The following is a 24,979-nucleotide window of genomic DNA, read 5'->3' on the forward strand; positions in this document are numbered from 1 at the left end:
GTCAGGTTGGTAAAGATCTGTTTAGTCAGTTTTTACACTTTGGTTATTGTGTTGCCGAGCTGTTAGTCGCTTGTGTGATTGAGGCTCTGCAGAAGGTGGTTAAGGAAAAATGTGGGAAAAGTGAACATGACAGTTGGAGGCGGGTATAAAGTAATACCATGGTATTAGATATATCTTGGGAAGGTATGTGGACAACATCCTAATCAGGATTTTTTGCATACATTTTTTCTCACAAAATTTCAGGCTGACTCAACAACTTGATGATTAGCAAGTTTTATACAGTAGAAGGCAAGGATTGGCTTTACCTGTATTTGACAGTATTTTGGTTTTGCTCTTAAATATGCGGCTTGTAATGATAAAGGGGAATACCAGACGCCCCGAGTATCTAATTACCAGGCGGGCTGGTGCATAGATTTTCACTGCCATCTCTGGTTAAAGTAGTAGCACAAAAAAAGAAGACCGACAGCAGACAACAGGCTGAATCTCTGACAGCTTCTAAACAATTTAATGAATGTAAGACTATTTTTTTGTTGCTCACAACTCACTAGATGTAACTTCATAGGAACACATAACACCTGTAAATACATTATACTGGTATGATTGTGTAATGGATAATGGTAGCATCATGTTCCTGTTGATGTAGACTTGCTACAAGTTTATTTTTACATCAGCTTTAAGATATTGTCCATCAGGAATATTTACATGTCGCCACTGGCAACCTTTTAATGCAGCTAACTGCTAAGTGGTACACTTGTATTGTTTATGAACACATTATTTACATCTCATCCGCCTTCGGTGAGAGAATTATACACCGCTATCATCTTTGAATGCATAATTTTCTATCTTAATGTGTATTCAGAGGACACTGTGCACTTATGCGTTGGCCTTATGTTTCAGCAGGGCTAGAGGAGACAACCCATTACTGCTCCTACAGCATTTCAGGAGTTTATCAAGATAATGATCAATGTTGCTACCAGAAGGGAATACAATATATTTTTTATTATATGGAAGGATCATTGTGACCAAATGGCACCTATTTAACCTTTATTTTGTGAGTCCTCGTCTTGATCAATATCATAAATACCTATTTTAGCTAGAAATAAAGTTAATGTATTTACCTTGTGCAGTGATCAAATCAGAGTTGCTTATTTTTATAATATAAAATGTGTCTAATTTGAATTATTCTAATGTATTTAATGATGAATAAATGTAATGCATAAAGTTATAAAAATCGAAATTCTTGAGACATCTCAACTGAATAAAAGAAATTAAGCTGAATCAGTTCATCAAGCAACTAATTCTCCACCTAATTTGGAGAAGCAGTCGTGATGTGTGCAGCGGATTGCACTTAGATCACTTCTATTCGTACAACAAGAGACCACAACACGATCAGGGAGAGCTGTATTACCCAGGCCTGCAGTTTTCAATCTCCTCTGCGCTGAACTGGAACCTCCTGCCAGGTTCCTTTGACCGACTCATTCATTAGAGCTGGAAAGGCCAGAGAAATCCTAGCTCAGCAGGTCCACCTCTTAGACCATTTATAGCAGGCTAATCATCAAGATGCTAATGGAAGTCTTAAAGGGGAATTACTCTCAAAATGAAACCAGCTATCATCATAATGTAGAAACCTGAATGCTGATGCACACGTTAAACTGGGAAACTTGATATATGAATACAGATTATTCATGTGAGGATACACTGATGATGTCTGTATTGGCACAATGTCAAATATTTAGCATTTTGTTTCCTTCTGGTTTGTTTTCCAGATGTTCTAATTTCTTTGAGCTAATAACAATTTTATTTGGTCAGTTAAATCAATAACAATGTATGAAGGTCTTATGTTGGAATGTAATTGGGTTTCAGGATTAACCTGCTATATTTTAAAACATCTTGTTTCGATTTCTTTTGTACTACCTACTTGCTACTTGTCTGTGTGCTGCTGCAACGCTCGAATTCCCCCTCTGGGGATCAATAAAGTATCTTATCAATGATAAGTGTTGATGCTCTTCTATCAAATAAAAAACTGTCTGTTTCCACCATTCATGTTTGGCATTGTTTGAGGGTGTGTTTGTAAGTGATGGAGAGTGTGAAAAATTGGGGTTTATCCCAGAGTCCATGGATTTAAGTCCTATCTTTTTTCAAAAGTGAGTTTTAATATTATAGAGAATACTTTACAGATAGATGGCGACAGGAACCGTGCCCCCTACCTTATTATGTCAAAGTCGTGCAATTAAAGAAAACAGCGATTTATAATCTAAATACATCCTGTGTGAAGCTGTTTTAATTGAAAAGACTTCTCAATTCAAATCAAGTAGAGGAATGAGGCTGCACGTCTCTGGGTGACTTGTAAATGTGTAGAGGGGCCGCAATGCAAAGAGTACAGTGTAAAGCTAACACAATGACAACTGGCAGGTATCAACCATTAACCTGGTTTCTATTAGTAGATGCATTAAGACCTTCAGAGAGCAGAGAAAAAAATCCAAGCGTAAGAAAACAAAATCAGAGAGCATAAGTTTCAGAGGTGAGCAGAAATTAGTGTGAGGAGAAGGATTTAAGCCGGAGAGAAATCTGAGCAAGCGACAATATATCAGAGAGCCAGCATACATTGTGAGTAGAAACACAACAAATTTAAGAACGAGCGATGGCTATTTGAGTACAAAAGCAGGTTTTAAAGGGTCATTATATTCAAAAAAATATTAACGCAAAATTCATGTCATGCTGTCAAACTTTTAACATTCCTCTTGAATTAAGATTTCACTCTCAAAGAATGCATTGTAATCAAGGAGAAAAATAAATTCTCTGACTTTTAGGAAAAACAATGATGATGACATCTGAAAAAAGTGTGGTAAAGTACAAGACCCAACCCCCGCTCCATTCCTGCCCTCAAATCAAACCTTATGAACACAACCTCTCTCTCTCTCTCTCTCTCTCTTAATCTTTCTCTTTACACATGGCTCAGATGAAGATGCTGTGAGATTGAGAGGAAGTGGAAATGGCTGTTCCATGCTCCGCTCCTTTCTGTTACATAATTAATCTCCATGTAGCATGTGGAGGTGCAGCCCACTGTGGACCTGAAATATTAATACAAATGAACCAGGCAGCATGGAAATACAAACACAACACCGCCACTCAGCTGGATTGTATTTATACAGAAGCCTCCCGGCTTAGCTTCACAGGGTAAAGTGAGGCGTCTGCAAAGATATGCACGTAGAATGCAAATGTCAGTCTCTCTGCTTTGAATGTGGGGAAGTGGTGGACAGAACATGCAGATAAAGGCAGACGATACGAGTGAGTCAAGAGAATAAGAGAGGAGGATGAAGTGTGTTTGAGTAGGTAGTCCCCGCAGGCTGGCGACAGGCCTCATCTGTAATGTAATGTTGATCTATCTATTGTCACTGGGCCAACTTAGCCCAGTGCCGGCTATCGATTATTATAGGGTGAAAAGAGAGGATGAGGAAATAGAGTGAGACAGCTCTGCTGAGTTTACACTCTTCAACACTGTCACACACACACACACACACACACACACACACACACACACACATACTCACAAACTCAGTCTCTCTGTCACACACAACAGCTTCTCTCATGCACTGTCATGTATGGGAGCCCACAAAGTCTATGAGACAGTGCTCCTCTAAGGGAATGTGACTTTTACAAGCGTAGGAAATAGCGTTAGTGAGGGAATGTCTCTGCTGACTTTCACACAATGCCTCCCAGCAGGAGTCGGCTGCCAGCAGTGTGTCAGCACTGTACCAGGGTGCGGGCTGGATCTGGAAAATTACTGCTCCACCTCTGAGGACACTTGACAGGTCAAGTTCAACAATGCATTTATGGGCATGATGGTTGCCAACTTGATTTACCTGATAATCGATTCTTGGTAAGGTAATCTTGATTCATAGCACTGAAAATACAAAATACAAAGATAACTTTGAGCATAGAACAGACAGGATTCATACCTGTGATATGACTACAGAACATTGTACTTTTGGTACTTTGGGAAACTGGTAATCAGACCCAAGTATGTGCAGAATGGCTTGTTTCAATTCAAGCAGCATCCTAAGGTGTTGATAATGCAGCCAATACAGAAGTGCAAAAACATAGCAGACACACCCAATGTCATTTTAACAGCATACAGTAGATAGAGTTTTTAGAGTCTGGCACAATGACAATTTTGGTCTTAATAGCTCATGTCTTTATCGCCAAACACTGGGGGTGATTTTTAAAAAACAATTCATCTGTCTTGATTTTAGGGAGCTGAAAACCCGCCTCCAGCTCTCTGCCTTTTACTAGGTGGACTGAGAGTAAGCTTGATACAGCATTTCAAATATGGGGACCTCCATCAATGGGCTTCAAAAGTCCACTTCAGAAACCAACAGAAGCTATGTCCACGTTTCATAAAGTCTATGTTTCTATGTTTCTTGTTGTACAACTGTGTTCCATTGTCAGTGAAAGGATCAACTAAAACCACCATATAGGGATCTACTATCCATCCAATAAGGTCTGTAGAAGGACATGTGACAACTGAAAAAATAAATGGATATTCTTTGTGTTAAAAGATGTCTCAGTGCAGAATCCATCCAACCGCAGGAACAAGCTTCTAGGGATACTTGCCCTCATGCTCATTACAGTCTTATTACTTCATCCTGAATATTATCACCTCTGCAGTAAATGAGTTCAAGAAATATATAGAAGAGTTTTTTTTTCATCCTCATTCTCCTAATAGGATCTGTGGCTTTGCCTGCCTCTCTTCACAGTAGACTGGCTATTAATGAAAAAAAACCAAGACCCTCCTCACCTCAACCCCACTTTTTTTTTTTTTTTTTTCCAGAATTAACATTTATTATGTGGGCTAATCACTGCTGGCTTGAGGCAGTGTGGGAAATGTGATTAGTGTGTGAGTTCTAATTAAGTCTGTGAAGCCTCACACACTGGCAGACAGGCTGGGGGAGCTGCACGCTTAGATACACACACAGATGTATGAAAGAACACACACACACACACACACACACACACACACACACACAAACACACACACACACACACACACACACACACACACACACACACACACACACACACAAACACACACGCATATTTGCAATTCATATGCATGCAGGTGTACTTGATCAAACACACAAACACACACACAGAGAGAGAGAGAGAGAGAGAGAGAGAGAGAGAGAGAGAGTCTACTGTAAAGAATGATAATACATCAGGACAATCTGCTCACTATCTGCATCTATTCATTATTTCCCTCTCTCACACAGTGTACTTTACCAACTCACACACACACACACACACACACACACACACACACACACACACACACACACACACACACACAAACACCACACACACATCAGTCCGATCACTGCAGTCCTCAAGACTCCCTATCACACAACAAGCTCAAAGCACACTCACGCGCACACATGCGCGCGCACACTATCAGAGAGACAGGGACGCTGACTCAGATGGAAGATGTTGGAGACAGTGCGCCCCCAGCGGCGTTGCAGCGCTGCTGCCGCTCCTGCGCCGGAGTTAAAAAGCGGCGGGCGGCGCACAGGGGCCACAGTGTGGGGTGTATTTGAAGAAGAGACACAGTAAAGTCAGAAGCGGATTTTTTTTCTGACGTCCGATCTGCTGCAGCATTCGTCGAGAGCATCATGGCAAACAAACCTCAGCAGCCTCCTCACCTGCACCTGGCCGAGGTCACCGCGTCCCAGTTCCTCGACATTTGGAAACATTTCGACGCAGATGGTAAGACGCTTTTCACCTCTTTTTAAAGTAGTTTCAAACTCAAACTTAATGAGATATTCCTAAATAATTACCATCACTGTAAAATGCAGCCGGCTGATGAAAGGATATATGAAGAGGAATATATTGAAATACACATTCTTGAAAAAGAACAAACCAGTTTTGAAGCTTAAAGATCAGACCAAATATTTGAGTTCATGTTTTTTTTATTAGCAAATAAACTATTAAGAGATCAATTAAAGGGGAAGGGGAAGAGATCAATTAAAGGGGAAATAGCAATCTGCTATCAATCCTGATAAAGAAAGGACTAATATAGGGACTGTTCAGTTTTTATTTAGTCGTAATTAGTCTTTTCTTTGCTTGCCAAGTTCCTTGACAGTTGAATAAATGGACAAAATGGATTAAATATCTTTAATGGAGCTGTTAAGGAGCCAATAGACAGGAACAAACTTTATTGGATGAACCAAATTTCATCTACTTTGTGTTCTAAAAAGTTCGACGCTCCGACAGTTTAATTTTAGATGCGGACCACTCCCGACGTCAGCACGTGCCGTGACTTTATTACATTTTAATTAAATTTTTTTCAATATTTTTACATCTTAGATGCTCGGGATGATACACAAGAAACACACAAGTCAAGCAAAAGTATTCGCTGGGAGGGGGGGGGGGGGATGTTATGCATTAAAGTTATTAAATGTTATACATTTACAAGAGCCCTATAAGGCAATTGAGGCAATTAAGCTCTGTATGAGCACACAATGAGAAATCATCCCATGGAGTACACCCTGACGATTTAACTTTACAATCATGAAGGGATTGGATTCATAAGCAATTCAAGTGTTATTTTGTAATCAATTCGTCACTTAATTAGTGGTTTCACTGGGATAAAGCAACCTTCGATCATTGACTGTTTGGATGTTAAGTAATTGGCTCTAACTGATGCTACTTGCATTGATTTTCGTTTCCACTCAGAGGTTGTTTTTTAAGCTCTATCAATAGGTGCCTGGTAAAAAAATATATAAATGTTTAATAATTTGATGTCTGTCAACATAAAACATTATACACTATGTACACATTATTCAAAGAGAACTCCTCCCTGCTACACATACACTCACACAAAACACTAATGACCTCTCTCTCTCTCTCACACACACACACACACACACACACACACACACACACACACACACACACACACACACACACACTGCGTTTCTTCTCCATCTTGATCTGTGTCCTTTCTTGCCAGTCTCATCACAGTGCAAATATCCCTAGCCTGTGTGTGTGTATGTGTGTGTGTGTGTGTGTGTATGCGCGTGCCCGTGTGTGTGTGTCTGAGTTGCGGTGGATGTATGACAGGGGTTAACAAATCCATGAGTCCTGTCAGTGCCGTCACAAAAGCCTCATAAGTCTAATTATGGAAATGTTCATACTTTCATTCCACTTAAAGGTCTGCAGACTCCTCTGTGGATTAATGACATTCTATGACCTGATAAAAATGCTGATGGAAGCATTTTCAAGAGCTCTGGAGGGGCTCTAAAGTCCACAGTGGTCAATCCCTCAAAAGTACAGCCATTTTCATTTTCCTTTTAAAACTTTGTGACTGTTTTGTTTCCAGGCTGCTGGTGGTCGATTTTAAACAGAATGGTTTCTGTCTTGCTTGTTCAATCGGCTCACCTGAGATGTCCAAAATACACCTGCTGTTGCACCTATTTGTTGTAAACGCACCCATACACTCCGGGGAATTCATCATTAGGGCAATCTGTACACAAGCTGAAAGGTGCTCCACAGGGAAATCAAGGTGGCATGATGAGTAGGGTGGGGTGGAGGGGCTCTGCAGCTAAGTTGTCATTTCTGGTATTGTTTCCACTCTTTCAGCCCTGTTAAAGCATATTCATACTAGTCGTATCGGCCAGGTGTTTAAGTCCTGCAGCGGAGGTATTTTACATACTGTGATTTGCAATGAGCTACTTTGCAAATCAAATACAACCAATGTGCATCAACTGATTTAGCTAGAGCGCTTCATTCCTGCTCTCATTATCGGGAGTGTCCTCTGGCTCAGCAGAAAGAAAGGAGAGCTAATTTGTTTGCTCAGATTGAGTAAACATCTCAGAGTTGCAGATAAAAATACACAAGAGACGATGCACCCATACTGCAGAAACCACTTATTCCCCTGTTGGCCCAGGATCAGGTCTCATCTGGATTGCATCTTCTCGCAGCTCCACCGCTGTGTGTCCCTCTCATCTTTCTCTACCGTCTCTTTAAGGCCTTTTCAATGTTATCACTTCAAAGCTGCAAGCGGGAACAACTGCACTGTCTTTTTTTTTTTTTGCTAATTATAGAGCTGTCAATTATTTTTATTAACCTGGATATGGAAATTCATAGTATGATGAATTGAACCAGCTGTGCTCTCAACAGAAAATATTTGAATAGACAGGGCTGCACTCTCGTTTGAAAGGCAAATGCACTTTATATAGGATTTAAATATGCACTTAGGTGGTTAAGTAGTCTGCTTTGAGAGTTTTCTTGTGTTGAGGCTGAATTTCAGAGTCAGAACTGGTAGAAGAGAAAAACATATTACTCACAACTCCTGGGACTGTGATGACGCAGGATCCCAAAGAGTGTGTATTTGGGCCAAAAGTGTGCACCTTTTATCTTGCTGGTTGGGGCATGCTTTAAGCGAATGTGCAGAAGCACTAGAGAATATTAAAGTTTGTATGATGGCAAGCTCTCATTATGACTCATAAAACAGGTAATTTGACATTCAAACTCAATGATCTTGAGGTGATCTGAAGTCAGCTGAAAACTATCTTCCAGCAGCAGTTTTTTTGTACATCTACATACTGATACAGCACCAGGGATATGCAATTCTACTGAAGGGTGTATGCTTAAGGCTGGACAGTTTACATTAAGATGGACACTTTGTCATTTGGCTGCAGAACACAAAGCATTTCAAAGAAAATAGAGTGTAAATTGAGCATTATGTTGTTGCCTTAAGGCTGCTTGGAACAGAGAGTACATAAAAGCACAGTACAAACAGATGTTCACTTGTTCACATGTAATGGGGTGTATGGATCTATTCACACATTTATTGACTCTATAACATTTCTCGTGCATATTCTATTCCTAAATCTATATTTGTTGTCATTGAATGCCATTCTGCTTGCACTTGCACATCTTACTCTGTTTAATTATCAAGCATTTCTTTCCAGAATGCCAATAAAACCCACAGGAGGGAGACTCGGTAGCAGCGAGCAGTTTAACCGTCCCACTTATCGAAACGGCAGAGCTGGTATTCATGAGTTTTGATAACATCACTAAGGAACGCGTGCAGGCCCACACGCATGCTGAAGAATTTCCCATGGAACAAAGACGCTGAGATGTTGGCTGGGTGGGGAGAGAGAGTTCGATAGAAGATGACAGTGAGAGGAAGCGAGTTTGAGGTGGAGGAGAGGAAGTGGAAGGCATGTTTATCTTTGTTAGTGTTTAATGAGGCAGCTCTGCCTTCTAGGGTTTTATTGAAGTAGCTAGTTACATCGTTTGGAGCCATCTGTCCGGCCATTCAGCACGCTTGTAGATAGAATACTGGCACAGGTTCACACAGTACCTGGGTGAAGCGGGCATACATTTGTCCTCGGAATAGATACTGTCAGGGCCTCTTAGCACCAGGCATACAGATAAAATAAGAAAAGAAGAAATTCAACCTTATTGTCCCCATGCTAAATTTGTCAACAAGGAATAAAAAATGTGATAGAAATCAACCCGGGATAGGCACTTTTCTTTTTTGACAAAAGCGACACCCAGGCTGTCAAAGTGATTGAAAGCATGCAGTAAAACGAGGTTAAGACATTTCCTGAAGAGAATAATAATAAGTCTAAATTATCCTCCCCAAATAAAGAAATCCAGGTAGAAACTGTATCATTGCACTGTTACCCTTATTGATTCACCTTATATGCCACACTACCTGCTGAAGGCAGTATTGATCTCCGTTGAATAAAGGAGCTGCCTGTGGATCATCGCCTTTCATATCCTAGAAAAGCAAATTTCCATTAATAGCTTCTCCTTCAATACAACCCTCCGAACGGGGAGTCTTTTTTGGAGTGATCAGTTTGCATGATGTCAGTCAATAGCCTAACTATTGAGCTGGAGGGGAAGGAAGAGGGTTACTGGCAAAAGGCTAATGTTCGAATCAATATCAGGGCAAACCCGAGCCCTGACTGGATTTTTTTTTTGATACTGTGACACTGTGACTACATCCTTCCTGATGGTTTTTTTTTGCTTGTTAGCGATTGGAAATAGCCCTTTGGTGGTGTGTTACGATGACTTGCTGTTGTGATCTGTCTGTCACCCAGGTAATGGCTACATTGAGGGGAAGGAGCTGGAGAACTTCTTCAGGGAGTTGGAGACGGCCCGGAGAGGAGCAGGAGTGGTGAGTTCAGGAACAAGAGAGATTTAAACAACAAATACTTTACGCTCTGGTTTGACCTTTATTGAGTATAAATGTTTTCCAGGACCCTTCAAACCCAACATTCAGAGAAAACATGAAGGAGTTCATGCAGAAGTTTGACAAGAACAAAGATGGACGAATTGAGATGTCAGAGGTAAGACGCTGCAGTTGCTTCTTGTAAGAAAAAGTACAAAAAATTTAAAATAAAGTAGAAACTTTGCTTACTTTGAGAGTTAGATGAGAATAAGATTGATACCATTGTCCAGAGTCAAGCTCAGCTTACCAGAGTCAAGCTTAGCTTAGCATCAAGAATGGATATATGAGAGGAGCTAATCTCTCATATTTTGCATTTTATACTTTTGCATTTATGGAAATAAGTTTAGTTGATTAACCTTCCTGTTGACAGTTACATCAACAGAGGATCTACTTTTATACCTGTCTATCAAAGATGAATTCACAGCAAACAGCTGGTTTTATTTAGCTTAGCATGAAGACTAGAAACAGTGGGACAATGTTAGGTTAAAGTTAAGAGCAAAGAAACAATGTATTTGTGCTATGGTAATCAGACTCCTGGGCAACACATGATGGTTTTGTGACCCTTTGTAATAAGATAAGAAATGTAATAAGTTATTCTGTGAGGCCCCCCATAAGCTAAACTAACCTTCTGCTGATTGTAGCTGAAAAGTTAACACACAAGTGTTAGCAATCTTCTCTAGCTCTCAGTGTAAAGAGAATGAATGAATATGACAAAATATCTCTTTAGAATTTGGAAGGAAATACACTAAATATTCTCAAATGTTGGTACAATGAAGTTATTCAATGGAGCTTTTCCACTAAGATCAATGCAGAGACAGGATGAAGTAGTTTTTTGTTCATTTCACGTACAAATTGATTTCAGTCAAATATGCCCTAGATCCAAAAATAACCTCAGAAAGTCTTTGAGTTGTCTGCTTCATGGAGGGAGAGAAAGTTTTAAAAAAATAAAATAAAAAAAGGGCTTGGATTATATGAAAGCAGCATAGAAATACAGCACAAGTATCTAGGATTCAAAGACCTGGTCAATAGTCGGATCGATGCATAAATACAGTCTTTATCATACCCTCCACAGAGTGTCAGTTTGGATACCTTCCCTCGATTTTACCATTTGCAGAGTGTAATTTGAAAAAGAAACAAGAAGGAAAGCCTCTGCAATAACAATAATCCCCTGCCAGGATGGGAAAGCAGCAAAGAAAGCCCAGTGCAAATTCAAAAAAAAAAAAAATTTAACTTGAGCACAGCCCAGCCTCAGAGGTTATAGCTCTCTATTATTTATGTCTGAGTTGCCCATTTGAGGCTTTGTAGACAAAAAGCTCCCTGGTCTCCTCGTCTTCTCTCCCATCATATCAACGCCACCATCTTATGTACTCACCACTCCCATTTTCCTGTCATTTCTCTCTTTAGCTGGCCCAGATTCTCCCCACCGAAGAGAACTTCTTGCTCTGCTTCAGACAGTTTGTCAGCTCCAGTGCTGAGTTTATGGCGGTAAGAGTGTGTTTATTAATGTGTGTGTGGATGGGACTGCTATATATTTTTTTTAATGTATAGCTTCTTATTCTTCTCTTGACAAACTCTAGTCATTTGATCAGTTCCTAGCATTACTTGTAGTACAAAACCTTCTTGTGCCCCATTAATGCCATTAGTGCAATAACTGTAACTCAAGATCACAGTCATTCGGCCATAGAAGTGAGACAGCCTTCATGTTGTCATTCGTACCAAGCAGCTGATTTCACAGTAGAATGGTTATAGATTTTCTTATAAGGGAAATAAACTAGCGAAGACTGGAAAGAAAAGCACAGACTCACTGCCTCCACATTAGTCTCGTTCTGCTCTTAAGATTTAGCAGTTCAAACCAAAGACCTCTAAAGACCTCACATGGTCATGAATATCAACTGCTGAATTGCAACAATACAGACTAATGTGGGACTCATGAGAAAAGAGCAGACAGATAATCTACTTGAAATAGACAGCTGCTTTGTAAATCTCCTCAGTTAAGTGAACAAGAAGTGTGAAAATTATGAAATGGTACTGATTTATTTCAGTGTTTTATATAGTTTGTAAGAAAATCTGCATGATATTTGTACCTTGGTTGCACTCAGTCCCCTCAAGCTTATTTTCTGTGTGAACCTTTGCCTTTGGTGTTCAGTTACTGGACAGTGTTAATTACTTGGGCTGCCAATAGTGCCCCAGGGATGTATGCAAATGACTTTGCAGGGAAGTCATGAGAAGTTATGGACAACTGTAAAGGGTCTGCAGCCAAACATGCACGACTCAAAGCATACTCAGAGATCAATTAATGTATAAAATAATAACATTCCTAAAATATTATTAAGTATAATACAAACATAATGTGTGCCAGTTTCTGCATGCTATCATGACTGAACATTGTAAGAGCTGGAAAATTATCAAATTATATGAGAAACTGAATGACAAATGTAAACTTCAGTGGTTACATTAGGAATGTAAGGTAAGGACCGGTCCAAAAAAGGAGAAAATTACCAGCCCAGCTCAGGCCCAGTCCAAGAACAAAACGACTTAGGGTCCATCTGAGACTAAGGGGGCACAGCTACAGTGACTGAAGAGAACAGAAATGACACATGGGTCCCTCATGTGTTCGGTGAGCAGACAGGTCACATGCACCTGGCTTGACCATCAAATAATCAATATAATAAATGTGATATGAGTCACTGTTGACATTTGAAAGCCTTGATTACTTTTTGTACAAAAAAGCTATCGTTATTTTTGTGTCCATTCAATTAAGGGTGCAGAAATGCAAAGTTAGCAAATGTATGATTCATACCGATTTATAGATAAAATTTCAATGAATAGTGTGTTAATTGACAAATGGAGACCCATATATTTTTATCCCAATTTTCTAGATCAAAATACTGGCAATCCGAACAGCTCCTAGGAGATGCTATCCATTCACTGTTCTTGTTTACTTCTGGGCAGGAGAGCCAGAAGAGAAGGCTACAGTCAGTCTATGGCTGTCCTGGCTAGTGGCAGGCGGCTGAATTACAGTATGGGCAAAACATTTGACGGGCATTAAGGGCCAACATATAATAATGTTAATAAATAATTCAAATGACTAGTAATCCTGGTACTCTCTGATGTACATCGCTTTGGATAAAAGCGTCTGCTAAGTGAATTATAGAATTGGTGCCGAGTAGCGAGGGGTGAAGATGTTTTTTATCTGATAGGTTAACGAATTGGCTTCTGTCATTTAATCCTTTATATGCTAAATATTCCAAAATGTTTTGAAGGGTTGATTTTCTCAGAAACATGTTGTTTTTATGCTGATTTTCAAATTATGAATTGATCAGATCAAATTAGAAGTGATGACTGTTAAAATATTATCATGATAAATATATAGGCCATTGCTGAGGACTCAGAGGGATTTTCTCACAAATCCTGACAAAAAAAAAATGCTGCCTGTGATACCATATGACAGCCAAGCTGCGTGATAAAGACACCAAGAATAAATACATATTTCTATAAACGGTAAACAAGTTTAGTACTGCTGTGAATTATGAATAATAAATGATTGTATGAGTAACAAAAAGCCTTCAGCAGAGCAAGACGTCTGCTGAGAGGAACTTGAAACGGGAAATAATTTATTCCACTAAATATCTCCAGAAGATAAGAAAATGGCAGATTTTATGTTAGATCTGTCGCAATGAAAGAACGGAGCCAATTAGAAACCAATTACAATGTGGGGAAGAGTCTGTCCTTGTCTCCTGTGTCATATTGCGAAAGAATAATGAAATGAGAGAAGGAGGGTAACAGAGAGAGAAGGTGTGGAGGGAGAAGGATACAAAGGGCAAACGAGAGAAAGCGGGAACAGAGAGGACATAAATGAAATGTCGATGGGAAGTTAAGAGCCAGAGTTTGAGAACATAAAGTAAGAGAGGAGGATTAATCAGTCTTCGTTGAAGGGTGCAGGGAGGAGGAAGTGGGCGTAGAGGTTCTTAAAGGGTTAGAATGAGGAAGCAGAACCTTCTATTTTCAGAGTCATATATAATGGATAACACTACTGTAGCTCCTCTCTGCAGAGCCCAGAGGAGGGGAGGAGGAACAGAGGAAAGGAGAAGGAGAAGGGGGAAGACCATCCATCTTTGATAAGGAGCCCTTCTCTGGACAGGGACAGCTGCTAGATTAAAACATTCATTAAAATGACTTTCTCTCCCTTCCTCATTTCTCTCTCTGTCTCTCGTTGCCCTCTGCTCTGAATGCGAGTGAACAGAATTGTATCGAAAACTGTGTGATTACACACTGATGGTCCAGGCTTTTGTGGTCGTTCCCCTCTGGAACGATTTCTGCTCAGCACCAGAGAAAAATCAAACTCCTGGCGCAGTTAAAGAGCAGGCTGGGGTTCGATCAGAGAGGATTTATGTAGGGGGAGAAATGTAAATCACTCTGAAGAACAGCGTGTTTGTGTTTTGTGCATCAGTGCTGAAAAACTGCTTTCAATCCAATCTTTGTTTTGTTTTGTTGATTTCTCAGGCATGGAGGCGATATGACACAGATCGCAGTGGATACATTGATACAAATGAACTGAAGGTATGTTGTTAATATATGATTTCCAATGATAATACAAATAAAGCATGTCAATCAAGCAGAGGGCTTTTATGTAATATTTCTCATCAACATTTGCATCACAAAGGCTGGTATGATTTTGAAAAACATCAAGACAAATATTATGATCATTGATCCATCTGCATACTTTGTCAAACTCACGTTTATGTTTTTGTCTTTTGTTCTTTCCTTTTTCCTTCATTATGCACATAAACACTTGATCACTCACAGGGCACCCATCCTAAAGCCTAATTATCAAAAAAGGGTCACTTAGCATCTAAGCTACATAAACCCTGTCTGTCCCTGTGATCATTTACATTTGAACATCTTTTCAAACTGTAATAGTCTTGCTTTGCTTTTATTTGTTCCCCTCCATGTATTTACCTTACCCCCCTGCATTCATTTGAAATGTAAAAAAGGCAGGCAGAATTTCCTGTCTTGCATGCTTTCGTAGTTATTTTGTTGACACCAATAAAAAGAACACAAAAAAAGAGACAAACACAGTCCTCTTATATTTTTTTTGTGCCCTGTCTATATGTGCATAAAAGTTAACATATTTTTGGAAAATTTTGGGGAAAACAAATGTTGTGGCTGTGTGCTACATAAAAAGGTAGGGCCCTTGACTGTAAATAAAGACGGACAATATGTCTCTGTGTCCTCCCATTGTACACAAATTAAGGCAAAATACCCCTTGACATATTGTGCTGGTGACGTCATTTGTTGCGAGATTTGTGCAGTAAACTCTGCAGCCGATTTGACGTCCCTCATCTTTCCCTGACCCCCCCAAAAAAACGTAGGTCAGCACAATCTATAGCCCAACAGATACTTGTGTCGGTTTGAAGCAGACGCTCACAGTTATGGCAAGTTCAGTGACTCTTGCAGTAGAAGTAATGACGTGTCCTCTCACTGTCCCTGCTCTACTCTGCTAATGCAGGTACACAAAGCACAGCAGAAGCTGCATTTGTCAACAGAGCTGTCAATCATGGCTTTATAACCCTTTTTTTTAGCATCAAATAACGAATTACAAGTAAGCTTCTCGACATTTGGATATAAATCAGCATGATGAGCACTGACTAAAAAGACAGAAACAATGTTGAGAAAAAGTTATCTAATGTGTATTTTGACTTTGTAGTTTACTCAAGTCCCATCTGTTAAAGTGGAGGAGGCGGAGCTTATGACCAGTACTCCAGCGAGTCAGTAGGGGGAGCTACAGTACAAGATGACAACAAGATTCTAAGACAATACCTTTCTGCCAAACAGCAACTTGTTATATTTAAATGTGTGTTTTTCTGTGAGTGAACAATCTCAATGTAATATGTAACACAAGTGCGATTCAGTGCACATATAGATTTTTTATTAACTTTGGTGGAAACAAGGCAAGCTGTTTCCCCCCCCCTGTCGTGCTTAGTCAAGCTAATTTATCAGGGCTTCAAATTTAGAATATAGACCCAAAAGAAGTGATATCAACTTTTAGCAAGACAATGAATTAGCATATTTTTGCACAAATGTCAAACTATCCTTTAAAGGCCCTTGAAACATCTGTTAAAAAATGCATTATCTTGCTTCCAAAAAACTAAAGGGTGAATGAGAAATTGATGTGCTGAACATGTCCCAAGCTTTACTTTTTCCAGGGTGAGGGACATTAAGTGACACATTAGCTAAAGAAACTTTTACAAAAAAGAACATTTCTGAGGAGTTATTCAACACTTGTGACAAAAAAGGGCAAGAAAAGCTGGGACAACTCTTTGGCAGATGAATGGTTAGTGGATGCTTCAAAGCAAAGGGCCCAGTGATGTCAAGTGTTTTGCTCAGGTGAGGATGCTGCAAAAAGCTTTGTCATGTGTCAATCACTTTAGAACTTCAGAAAATATCAATTCAAGCTTGTGTCAAATCAAACATGCTCCACGTCAGTGATTTGATCATTAGTGAGGTCAGTGATTCCAGGTCATGAAAAGATAAGACTGCTTGGGTTGTTGTGGGATCACACATCATCCAGCTGCATGAGCAGGTTCAGATGGTTTACTCAGGTGTGATCTTTGAGAGTGTAAGTGAAATTCAGATGAGATTGCAGGCAGTTGATGTATCTCTACTAATGACTATATGAAAATGAGTAAACTTAATTCTCTGAAGTACTCTTCAGTTGATACAAGAAGACTTTTGAGATGTCAGGCTGGCTGTGATACTTCCATGTATTTGAGTTTCCCAAACCAAAAACAAGAAACATTCATCAACTTCACTGAAATCATCATTGATTTCAGTTTCTATGTACGTCCTTTTTTGTTTGATCTTATTTTTAGCTGTATAACTAAGTTTTACTGGCTCCATTTTCACTTTTCCTCCATTGTCAACTTATTACCACTAACTAATCTAATTTATAGGTATATTTACAGCTCTTCCTTTTTTATTTGAAGCTATTAATGCATAAATTAAAAGGGAAAGTCAGGATGACCGTTCACTAATCGTTTTTTTAATGATGGCACAGAGAAATAAAACTGCAGTGACTGATTGTTTGAATGATTGATTGGTCTTTAAATCCCAGAGACTGAACGAACAAACTTTGTTCTTCACTATGACAGCCCTATAAAAACATTTTTTTGCCAAATATGGACATGTATTTAAGGAAATGTAACTGAGACACTATTCCAGATCAATGTTTTGGCTTTGATGCAATAACTGAGATGAGTTTAAAAAAAGGATAAAAGTGAATGACATGCAGTAAATGGCCTAGGGTCGCCACAGCCCCTCTACATGGGACACGCTATTTTACCAAGCAGCTATATAAACACCCCTGAGACATCATTTTTGCTTTGATGTACAATGTGACATTGTGTTTCAACTTTGCATTAAAGTGGATTTCTGTTTTGTGTTATTCTATCATAAATATTACAAAAAGAGTCTGTCCTCTGATTGTTGCTTTGAACCTTCAGCTACAGTTTATACCTCCAAGCGCTGCTTAAAGCTCGTGCATAAATGGTTTTTTTTTTAAATTAGAATTAGATTTTTTTTCAATTAGATGCTTCTACTTCTGTATGTTCTTTGTCATTTTACATTTTTCTATCTGTGTCTCTGTCCTCAGGGCTTTCTGTCAGACCTGCTTCAGAAGACTAACAGACACTACGATGACCAGAAGCTCCACGAGTACGCAAAGACCATAGTAAGACTCCACCTTATGCTCTGTATCATACTCCCAAGTCATGACTCCTCATGTAAATACACAGATTATTTAAAGAAAGCTAGTCAGACTCAGATATGTCCCAGTTGAGAAAACACAAATGAGTTTACAGATTTCATCAAGTATGTATTAAAAAATATGAATGGCTACATTAAGATAATAAATATAATCTTGTGATCACCAATGACTTCTTCAGGAACAAACTTGAGAGTTTTGCCTGCAGCCACTTGGTGCAACTCAGTGGCTGTGACCTTTCATTTCCTACAGGTTGTCCGTTTACAGCTCAGATGTGTTAACATGCTTCTACCTGGAAGCACTGACCTGACCTCATTTTCTTGAGCATTTCACATACTCACAGATACACTCTGTCATCAATGTTTTACTTTACAACACGTTAGACCAATTGATCATAATATCACATAAAGGTAATCCACTGACCAAGCAGCCAGAGCAATTAGGGGTTCAGTGTCTTGCCCAAGGACACTGTGACATGTGACTGCCGGAGCTTGGGATTGAACCCCCTGCCCCAACCTTCTGGTAGAGAGACGACTGACTCTACCACTGAGCCACAGCCGCCCCAATATGATTATAGGCACTGCTTGGCACTGCTGTTAAATAAGCTGGGCCAGTGGTTTCTTGGCCAGCAAGTGTCAGTTGGACTGACAGGATTTTCTCCACCTCTCCTGGGCTGGACACCAGGCCTTGGCGCAGCTCCTTGAGCTCCTCAGGAGGCAGCTGATCCAGACTCTGCAGTTTGCCCAGGCTTTGTCTGCGACTCTGAGGGAAGCAGAAGAAATCTGCAGTGCTGTTCTTGAGCAGGTACAGGACCAGGCCCAGTCTGGCGGCCCGGGAGTAAGCCATGAAGATCTGTGCATCCTCCACCCTGCTGGCTTGCTGCCTGAAGGACTGATGAGGCAGATGCTAACACTGGGCCTGGGCTGAGCTCTACAGCAGCAGCATCTGTCAGGAAGGGAGAAGTCTGTGGCTCTTTCTGTGAAAGAATACAAATTTATACTTTTCTCCTGATATAATTTTTTCCCCAGAAAAGAGAGATTTTGTGTTTTTATTCTGTAAGAAGTCACCAGAAGCAGCCTTGGCTGAAATAGTTTTTATGAATAGCCCCCTAACTGGTTCTCTGCTAAACATTCACAGCTATGAAAAAAGTTTGTACTAAAGGTAGAAACTTAGTGGCCGTCAATTCCATTTGTAAGTGGTGAAATTCATGGTACTGCATCTGTCTTCATCTTGACGGCGTATATCTATAAAAAACTTTCCTTTCAGTCCTTCTCCTCCGTCCCTTCTTATCTCTGTTCTGCTTCTTCTTTGTAGCTCAAGATGTTTGATCTGAATGGAGATGGAAAGTTGGGCCTGTCAGAGATGGCAAGGTAATGTGCAATTTTACTTCTGTTCACTGGATAAATGTTGGAGAACATTGCCGGCTGATGTTCTTTCAATGGATTTGAATAATTTAACACCTATTGTGTCCGCTAATGAAGTCCTTCTCTCCCGCAGGCTTCTTCCTGTTCAGGAGAATTTCTTACTCATATTCCAGGTAGGGAGCAAACATGGTGCCCAAATGAATTGTAATACAAAACAAAATGGCAACGCAAATGTAAACCGTGAAATACTTTGTGGCGTGTAGCCATTAATATCAGATACCTGAGATGAGCCTTACTTTTCTGTTTGAGTTTTGTCTTATTGTATCTTTTTATGTTTCGCAACTTGATCAAAGTCATTCCTCTGTTATTTTACAGGGTGTCAAGTTGAACGCTGAGCAGTTCAATGCCATCTTCACATTCTATGACAAGGTAGGAAACTATTAGTTCAAGGAAGAAATAAATGATGTTGTTTACTACTTTACAAAAACTAAGCTGAAGTCTGTCTTCACTCTTGGAGGAGTTTTTTTTTTTTTAATCCCTATATAACTTAATTCTGTGAATATAAACTACATTCCCCATGAGCCACTGGGTGATGTCACAAAATATATCTTCTTGAATGCCAATGGCTCTATTGTTTTCATCTTGGGTAAAATATTAATGATTTTCAGTCGATAAAGTTGTTGGTAGACAATTCAATTTGAGGCTAGTTAAACAGAGGCTTATTTCTAAAGGAGTGGAAGTTGGGTGTGTCTCTGCTCAATGATTTCCTGTATCTGGAAGAGCGTAGTTATATGCTTACCAGGTGATTTGAGAAAGAAAGTGTGCTCTAGATAGAAAACTGTAAAATAAAAATAAATTACAACATAGCTGGAAAAAAAAACAGCCTATACTCTTGGGCATCGTTGGATGACTCAGCACTGTTTGTTTTGGTGTTCCCCCTTCCTTTATATAATGAGTATACAAATTTCTTGTTTTGTATCTAGGGCGCTCCCCTACTACCTAGGGAAATGAGGAAGGCTTGGCACACCTGTCCCTCTGTAAACAGCTCAGGATAGATGAGCAGTGGTTCAGTTAATGGCCACATTTTCCACATTAGGAACAGATTGGCAGGGGATGACTGCAGGGAGCGAAATGACACAAGAAGAAAGGGAAACGGAGCAAGGTTACAGAGGAGAAAGATGCCTGGTGGACATCTGCTAAATTGCTTTTCATGCTTAATGAAATCTTTTGAGCTTTGTTCATATAGATATAAAAGGGCCAAGTCAATATTTTGGGGATATAAATAACTAAGCTTAATATGTCCTAGCAACAGGGGTCATATTAGCTTGGCTGTTGTTGCTTTTGTCTTTTAAGTTTGGGTGTATCACACAGGCTGTAAATACATATGGACAACACCTCCTGTTGAAAGATGAAGCAAAGATACTCATGTGGCAAGCGCTGACATATGGTTCATTAGAAGCCAAAGGGATCAGCTGGTAGTGCCGCGGTATTGATGCTGCTTTCCCTAACCAAAACATATAATTAACTCACGATAAAACGGCATCCCTGAGCTCCACACTGTCAGCAGCAGAACTGAAGCAAACTGACAATTCAAGGTCAGGGAAAGTTCCATGACCTTTGTGTTAGTGTTGTTACGTTCCTCTTGCCGGTCCTCCATTACTCTGCTAATTTCGGTGCACACAGCGCCGCAGTGGCCACATTTATTAATAAAAGCTTCTAATGATAATCAATTAAAAAACTTTCAGAAAACAGGTGATGATAACAAGATATCATGACGCAGGTTTGAGAAAAATATATTTGATGTTTGCCTCATATCCCATATGTTAACATGGAGGGGGCATAGTTTACAACCTACAGTATACCTCAGACAGTCAGTAGGGGGGGGCTCCAACTTGTTTGCCTTCATTTGAGGCATGGTGTTGCACTGTCCATTGTTTGTTCAGTCTATGGTATATACACACTAAAAAGCTATCAAATATGCTACAAAAATCAAGCATGATTGTTTAAAAAAAGAAAACTTCCCTTTTCATTTGAAATGTAAAATTGACGACAGTGGTTTCCAATGGTATAGCTCATTTAGCACCATGTCATGTCGTGCATGTTCATGTCTCGGGTTGGACTTAATCTCACTTGCAGAGAACAAGATTCAATGTTCAATCATAGATGAGCCAGTGCGGTCACTTTCTTGTGGACAACTTGCCACAACATTTTATGTATTAAATGAATTTCTTCATTTTGACATGAGCTCAGCCCCAGAAGCTGACACACAGGCGGCTGCTATCACTGCTGCTGAGAGATATTGAGCAGGGCAAAGTGTAGCCAGTCAGCTGAACACTAAAATGACTCACAGTGCCACAGCCCCAGACTCTGCAAGGCCTTGAAACTGTCTAAAATGTAGGAAGACATGCAGCTTAGACAAACTGACTGATTTCCGATGTTGCTCCTCTTTCCCATCACTCTGCAGAGTTGCTTCTTAAATGAATTCTCAAGACCCATGATACTACAGTCTAGTAAACCTCAAGCATCTGCCAAAGCAAAAAAAAAAAGAAGACCGGCAGGCCACTCAGCTCTGAAGTCCTCTTGAGACAGAGCCTTGATGAACAGATCGTAGTTCTTCCAACAAATTGGTCTTCTCTTTTGGCCCCCCGAACCTTTTACACTACTGAGAGACAACTCGTTAATTAGCAAAGTGGCTCCATATCGACTTTACATTAACCCCCTTTTAGGTAGTTTTAAGTGGAGAGTCTTTTTTATACCATCAGTCATGAATGGCCATTTGGCTGGTACATTCATGACGACTGTCATAAATGATTGAATGAAGTCGAGCAGCAGAGCAGAACATAAAATCTGAAAGCTTAGAATCTAAACATAGCTAGTGCTCAGTGTTTTTGTTTTGTTTTGAATGCAGGACTTTTGGATCAGTAAAATAAAAATTCCCTGCAATATGCAAGGAAATACTGTGCAGCTAAAGTTTGAGTGACTGCAGTTTAATTGCATTTGGAAGTCTGTTTACTGTCACCAGATGATCTTGAATTTGTCCTTCTTTTCCCTAAATTCTTGTCCTCATAACGGAGATGAAAATAACATCTGTGTTGTGCTTCTATAAACTTTTTTCAGGATGGCAACGGCTACATTGATGAGCACGAGTTGGACGCGCTGCTACGAGACCTTTACCAGAAAAACAAGATGGTGAGATGGGAGCTCTTTTATTGGTTTACAGACTTCATATACTGGTGCTCATTGTGTCCCCCCTCCTGGGGGTCCTGACCCCCTTAAAGTGGCACCAAAGATCTCAGAAGGACACCTGCAAGGTCTTTTTATTTCTAAGGATGTTAAAATTGGATTTGCACATATTAACTTTAATCAACACACTTACTGGATAACTATAAATATGTTTTTTGGTAAGAATGTGCAATGTATCACTCTTTCAATCAGTTATTTTGACCACATTGGGGTTCTTAATTCTGCAAAATCTTTGTAAATAATATCAAATAATATGCGAGGGCAAAAGTTCACAGTGAGCAAAAGTATATTTATGAGTCTTTGTATTGTCCTACTGAAGTCCTCTTTCCTGATTTCATGATTTTAATAGTGATGTATTACAGGGTATAAGCAGGTATATGGAGTATACCCACTTATTTTTCAGGGTCCATAGGGTATACCCACATCTAATTCTCCTCTGATTCATACCATGGATTGAGTGACAATATTTATCCTCTGCTGGACGGGCCACTTAAAAAAAAAAACTTTGGAGAAAGTTTAAGAGTATACCCACTTCTTTAGGCACCACTAAACCACTGAATAAAGTCTGATAAAAAAAGGATTCAAATCAGAAAATAGATTCCCAATTGACTAAATCCTTAGTCAGTAAAATTAGTTTCAAATGTTACACTCTATGTAATGTTGATCACCCACTACAACTCAAAACAAAAAGTCACACTTAATGCATGTTGTCAATGATGTTAGCAAAATATGATAATAGCATACATTGTCTAAATATAGTTGATGTAAAAAAAGATAAATGTATTTTAACTAAATGTTTTACTTAATTAATTTGACTTTTATTATATACTGTAGGTGCTCTACAGTATCTTTGCCTGTGTAATAATTCAAGGCTTGCTCCAAAGACAACTGGACTGTAGAACACCCTGGGGAATGTGACAAACAGATCTAGGTTTTTGTTGACTGTTTTTCAAAGTCCCCAGGGCTTTCTTCAAAATGCTCTGTCAGCTGAGGTTATAGTACATCCAAAATCCTACATAAAAGAGAGGCAGAACAAGTGTGACTTTCAAGGACAATACTTTTTGAATTATGCATCAGCAACTTCACTGACCTTCTCACACCTCCCTCTCTGTCTATCAGGAGGTGGACTTGAAGAACCTGACAGGCTACAAGCAGAGCATCATGAACCTGTCTGACGGGGGGAAGCTGTACCGTGGCGAGCTTGAAATTGTGCTCTGCAGGGAGCCAATTGTGTGAATCTTCCTCCCCTCTTGTTATATATTATAATTTCCTCTGCCTGCCCTGCTTTGCCCTCCTGAGATCACACCCACTTCCAGCTGCCTGGCGACATATACCAGGTGCATGAGCCAGACACCCCCTGCCCCCTATCATTTCCCAGACCCTTGTTAAAGTTACAACTCCAAGAATGAATGATAAGTGCACCGACAGCACGTAACAGCTCTTTGTCCTTGAACCCTTGTTTTCTGCAAACCCCTAAACCTGACCTGTTTGAATCCCCTGGCTTTTCATCTTCATAACTCTTCCCCATGTCTTCAAGCGTTTCTGACCTCATCCCTATCCATGCCGCCCATGCTGTGCCTGACTTGTATATCCTGGAAAGCCCAAACCCATTATTCCACATAAAAAAACATCTGACCTATTTGTAAACCCTGAACCTTAACCCAGCCTCATTAACCCCTTCATTCCTTTGCTCTATCAACTTTGCATTACCTACAATATATATAGTCAAAGAAAACTGCAGACAACTGTGTTTGAATTTATCTCATTTATATTCTGTGATGAAACTGTTACAGATTTTTTTCACCTCTGTTTGACCTGGACCTCTCCTTTTCCATTTCCATTATGAGATTTTCATTTCTAATATTTGTTTTTGGCTGATACTGTCAATTGAAAATATTAATAAAATGTCTTAAGATAAAATCTGTTTTAACTGTGTATGAATATGATTTTGAGTAGAAAGAAGTTCCCAATGCCTCTGTGACTTCCTTGTGCCTTAAAGTCAAAACATTTCTACTTTAGAGCCTTACAGAGCTGTGGCATTTTCTTCAAGTGCCATTCCTTGATTACTTCTGCTGTGCTGACTTACTGCATACAAACTTGTTTATTTTATCAATGCATCCCAGCTTCAAACTGCTCCCTCGCCTGCAATACGCCAAGAAAAGCATAACAAGGATTAACGATGGATGCAATCACAACAAGAGCAGGATGGTGTGCAATTTAAAGCTACAGTAAAGTTAGGTGAGATTCAGGACCCTGTTGTTGATGTTGGTCATCTGTATTAAACAACGTTAACAGCAGCAGCTATAACTTCTAATGCTTCGCTTCTACATGGATTGCTTAGTGTGCATTTGAATCAAGAAGCTGGTAGAA

At 39.7% G+C, this 24,979-nt stretch overlaps 1 protein-coding gene and 1 long non-coding RNA gene across 2 annotated transcripts; both read left to right on the forward strand.

The window, feature by feature from the left end:
- Positions 1-74: 74 nt before the first annotated feature.
- Positions 75-2,863, forward strand: LOC132973410 (uncharacterized). Its single transcript, XR_009672997.1, has 2 exons — positions 75-2,521; positions 2,557-2,863. It is a non-coding gene; the product is annotated as an uncharacterized LOC132973410 (long non-coding RNA).
- Positions 2,864-5,560: 2,697 nt separating this feature from the next.
- On the forward strand, positions 5,561-24,529 carry calb2a (calbindin 2a). The gene is made up of 11 exons (XM_061036878.1): positions 5,561-5,760; positions 10,110-10,186; positions 10,269-10,358; positions 11,645-11,725; positions 14,744-14,800; positions 17,892-17,969; positions 19,317-19,372; positions 19,500-19,539; positions 19,742-19,795; positions 22,484-22,555; positions 23,729-24,529. The coding sequence occupies exons 1-11, from the start codon at positions 5,667-5,669 to the stop codon at positions 23,843-23,845; spliced, it is 816 nt and encodes a 271-aa protein (XP_060892861.1). The 5' UTR covers positions 5,561-5,666; the 3' UTR covers positions 23,846-24,529.
- The last annotated feature ends 450 nt before the right edge of the window (positions 24,530-24,979 follow it).

The sequence above is a fragment of the Labrus mixtus genome, chromosome 4, assembly GCF_963584025.1.
Source record: "Labrus mixtus chromosome 4, fLabMix1.1, whole genome shotgun sequence".
Lineage (NCBI taxonomy): Eukaryota > Metazoa > Chordata > Actinopteri > Labriformes > Labridae > Labrus > Labrus mixtus.

Coding starts and splice junctions, on each gene's coding strand:
- calb2a (XM_061036878.1), top strand. CDS start 5,667: ATGGCAAACAAACCTCAGCAGCCTCCTCACCTGCACCTGGCCGAGGTC. Junction 5,761..10,109: donor GAAACATTTCGACGCAGATG/GTAAGACGCTTT, acceptor TCTGTCACCCAG/GTAATGGCTACATTGAGGGG. Junction 19,373..19,499: donor GGCCTGTCAGAGATGGCAAG/GTAATGTGCAAT, acceptor TCTCTCCCGCAG/GCTTCTTCCTGTTCAGGAGA.